The sequence below is a fragment of the Phialemonium atrogriseum genome, assembly GCF_030411735.1.
Source record: "Phialemonium atrogriseum strain 8032-3 unplaced genomic scaffold QBC33scaffold_9, whole genome shotgun sequence".
NCBI classification, from domain to species: domain Eukaryota; kingdom Fungi; phylum Ascomycota; class Sordariomycetes; order Cephalothecales; family Cephalothecaceae; genus Phialemonium; species Phialemonium atrogriseum.
This window is the reverse complement of record NW_026848146.1, coordinates 54,317-58,359: the sequence shown is the minus strand read 5'-3', so window position 1 is coordinate 58,359 and position 4,043 is coordinate 54,317. Positions and strand designations below refer to the sequence as shown.

The window sequence follows — 4,043 nt, the reverse complement described above, 5'->3', positions numbered from 1 at the left end:
TCTGAGGTTGTTAGTTTCCGGCCCGGTGCCGGCCCGACTGGCTTACTGCCAGGGTCCAGTCCGCTCTAGTGTGTCCACTGGCATGGGACGGTCTGCGCGCATCGATCCTCCGGGGCATCCATTCCTAACCACTCCCCAGTGGAGGCTACTCGTGCTAGTTACAATTGCAAATTGGTTTGACGTCCAATCTTGGTCGCAGATGCAGGTTGAGTCGAGTTGGGAATGGAGGCCGACAAAAACGATCGGCGCTTGATTAAGATCTACGAGGACCCGGGCCCCCGGAAGTTGGTCTAGGCCTCCAGACTTGAACCCCCAAAAGTCTGGGCACCCAGCGCCACGGCGGCTACACACCAAAACACCCAAGTTTTAACGACATGTCACTGATCGTCACAAGGGTTTCCGTCTTCGAGTCCTTCCAGGGTCCGCGAGTTTCTTCATTACACCTAGCGCAACCCAATAGTGTAGAAGACCCCAAGATCATCATCATCATCATCATCATCATCACCATCAGATTGCTAGCCCGCTAGCCTATCACCACACTTGACTCCCATCAGACTAGCTCGGCATTTGCTGCCCCATCGTCCATCTACCGGTGGCCCCGTGGCCCCGTGGCCTGGAGACCCCGATGAGGACCCTGATGGTCGGTCACTCTGGGGAGTCCCTGGACTGATGCTGGATCGATCCCTGGCAAAGAATCAAACATGGAGCTCCATGGCAGGATTTGCCACCAGTAGATCTTGGCAGCGGGAAGAGAAGGTGAGCCTATGATCGTGTCATGCCTATGCTAGCGTCACGGATAGACCATATGCAAATAATGTTTGGCAGCATCAGAAGTCTTTCTGTCAATTCGTGGTCAGGGGTTGCTGTGGGTCTAGTTGACATGTACATGATTCTCTGCGCCTCCAGAGCCCTTGGACCAACTGACTGGCTGTGACCCGCACACACACAAGTGTTGTTCTCCTCGTGAGCCAATATCTGAGAGAAAGACCGCGGAAGGGAAAAGCGGAACGAAAAGCGGAACGAAGCGCGAGGTGGAGAATGCAAATGAGAAGAGGACGATCAAGCTACCCCTCGGGGAGAGATTCCTAACCAAAAAAAAATCGCCAAAGCAATGACGGCGACCAGGTGCGCCTACTGCAGATTACAACGAGCGTAAAGAACTGGAAAGCTGCCAGGGAGTAAAAAAGTGAAAAGCGAAAAATGGATTGTGGGCTTGATGACTGCTCTCTTCCTGCCATGCGCCGCCTCCGAAACCTTTCTTTTTTTGGGTGCTCTCCGTGTTTCCTCGTGTTTATTTCGGCCCCTCTAACGTGGGGAGGAACCATTTCTTTCCTTCGTAATGCAATCCTTGATCGAGGTTCGGTGAACCCAAGTACTGCGCGAGGTGAAAAAAAGAAGCAGTGTTGGTACAAGGGCAAGATAAGATGTAAATGCTGCGCAAAAAAAAAAAAAAAACAGTTGCAACCTTGGGTATTCCGAGACCCCTCAGGGGAGGAGCCGGGACGCATCCTGGGCACTCCATTCGTAGCAACCTCGTGGAGTGACACCCTCTTTATTTTGACCCTTAACGACCAGTCCACGTAAAATGTCAGATGCTGAAAAAGTCGTCATCATGGTCATGCCGGGCATCCAATGTCGACGGGACGTTCCAATGCGAACCATCGGCATTGTTAATTGAAGTCTAGAAGAAGCAGAGATTTGGCTGGGGAGCCGTTCAGTCGGCTCGCTTCCGCTTCTTCTTGTCCTGGTCGCTGGAGCTCTCGTCCGAAGAGAGCTCACTCGCACTGCCCGGGAGCTCGGAAGCTACCTGGAAGAGAACCTTGCCCATGCTCTGGTAGTCCTCTCCACCGGGAACGCCTCCCATCATGGGATGGTTGTAGGGCGGCTGGTGGCCGCCGGAACCAGCCATGGAGTCGGGGTCATTGATCAGGTTCATGACGATGTGGCCAGCCCCGTGGGTCCGCGAGTGCTGGGCAAGGTTGTCCGAACGCGAGAATTTCTTGCCGCACTCGTGGCACTCGAACGGCTTCTCCTGGGTGTGGAGGGACCGGTAGTGGCGCTTAAGGTGCTCCTGGCGGCGGAAGCGGCGGTTGCAGAGTTCGCAGACGAAGGTCTTGGAGGGATCCTCGGTAAGAGATTGCTTGCGACCACGGCGGTTAGCCGGGGTGGGCATTTGGCTAGAACCGCCATTCTCATCAGAGCCATCCGAGCTCGAGTTGGAGTTGGCCTTTTGTTCCGAGGTGGTGTCGCCTTGGTTCGAAGTCTGCTGCTCCGTGTTGCCGGATGAGGACTCGGCGGCGGCGACGTTCATGGTGGGCTTATGATCGTCGTTGTTGCTGCAGGTCCTTACTCGCTTGTCCTTATGCTCGTCACTGTCCTGGCACGACTGGGGTGGGCTTGGGAGACCGTTGGTGTCAAAAGCGTCCGGGTCCTCAAAATCCTCAAGATCGTCGTCGCAGACGTAGCTCGATTGGCCGAGGGAAACGGCGTCGGAGCTTGCACGCGACCGGCTGGGCTCAACTTCAGGTTGGTCACTCAGGTTGACGAGCCCGTTGACAAAGTCGTCCTCAGATTCCAGGTCAGAAAAGTCGTCAAAGGATGGGAGGCCGTGATGCAATGCTGGGTTGAACTCAAATGACGAGCTTGGCGAAATGGCAGAGGTGGACGCATCGACAAATGTGTCACCCTTGAGCTCAAATTTGTGGTCCTCGTCGTCACTTGAGCACAGGGTGGGCAGGGCCGAGTACTCGGGGGCGAGGGTGGAATTGACACTTCCGACTGTGAGGTTCCGGGGATCGCAAAAGTCGATGTCTTCGGAGACGACAGATCGCGCATACGGCGAGGGCGAGGGAGAGAGAGACGGGCAGGAGACCGTAGAAAGGAGGTCGCTTGCAGTGTTATCGCAGTTAAGTGAGACAGTCTTGGCAGCCTGTAGCTGGGATTGGAGATAGACTGTAGGAGTAGGTAATTTGTGGTCAGCCTCTTAATTTTTTTTTTAGTTTGCGGCAGCGAAGAAAAAGGAAGGAACCTGGGCAGCCCCGCAGTGGCCACCCCAAAAGCGGTATCGAGCAACTTCACTTCAGCTCCCTTTTCTTGAAGCTTTTCTCACTCACTCACTCACTCACTCACTCCAGCCAAAGCCTCACCACCAGGACAAGTGGGCGGGGGTGAATTTTTGAGGAAATCCAATGCATATATGATGGAACTGGAGAGCGGCTAAGAGGCGCAAAGGGAAGGAGCGGGGGCGGGTTGGGGGGAGAAAAAACGACAAAACGAAAAGAAGCAAAAGGAAAAGCAAAAAAAGACTTGAGACTCACCAGGTGTCATTGGTGGTGATGCGCAGCTGGTCCAGTCCAAATTGGGGAAGCTCTCGAGCCCCTCAACAACACAAACCTCCTTGCCCTCAACGCCATCTAGGCCTGAGAACATGGGGTTCAGGGGCGTCTGCAGCACATCACAGCTGCCCGGGCTACTAATGACGCTGGACGACGACGACAGTGGCGGTGTCGATGGGTATCCCTCTGCATCGCTGATGTCTGTCTCCAGGATGATTGTCGGCTTCTGCGTGTGTGGCCTAGGAGACACCATGGGAGTCATGGTCGAAGGTAGGGCCGGGTTGAAAGCCTTGGAGAGCATAAGCGGCTGAGAAGACGGGCTCGGCCTAGAGTACATGGGCGTGGAGGCGAGCGTAGGAACAGCGGGATACATGTGCATGTCTTGCATACCCGGGTGGGAGGCAAAGTGCATGTGCTGGCGGTTTTCCGAGTTTGGATCAGAGTTGTAGAAGAAGGTGGCCGGAACCATGGCCTGGGGGGTCATCATGGTCTCCATGTCGAGGATTGCTGCATTTCAAGGTCAGTCACTCTGACCTCCCAACGCCAGTCGATTGCGGGCGTTACCAACCAGGGCCAGGAATGAAGTCTCTTGGTTAGTAAGGGTGCGATTCGGTCGTCCGTTTACAATTAAGTATATATATAAGTGGGTGGTTTGGTTTGGTAAGGTATGGTATGGTATGGTGTACAAAGTTCTTGCGAACGTCTGGG

General features: G+C 54.6%; 1 protein-coding gene across 1 annotated transcript; it reads right to left on the bottom strand.

Moving 5' to 3' along the window:
- Positions 1-1,611: 1,611 nt before the first annotated feature.
- On the bottom strand, positions 1,612-4,043 carry QBC33DRAFT_370993 (uncharacterized protein). Its single transcript, XM_060423988.1, has 3 exons — positions 3,900-4,043; positions 3,318-3,842; positions 1,612-2,952 (listed from the first exon to the last, which is right to left on the bottom strand). The coding sequence occupies exons 2-3, from the start codon at positions 3,829-3,831 to the stop codon at positions 1,715-1,717; spliced, it is 1,752 nt and encodes a 583-aa protein (XP_060284530.1). The 5' UTR covers positions 3,832-3,842; positions 3,900-4,043; the 3' UTR covers positions 1,612-1,714.

Coding starts and splice junctions, on each gene's coding strand:
- QBC33DRAFT_370993 (XM_060423988.1), bottom strand. CDS start 3,831: ATGGAGACCATGATGACCCCCCAGGCCATGGTTCCGGCCACCTTCTTC. Junction 2,953..3,317: donor ATCACCACCAATGACACCTG/GTGAGTCTCAAG, acceptor CTACTCCTACAG/TCTATCTCCAATCCCAGCTA.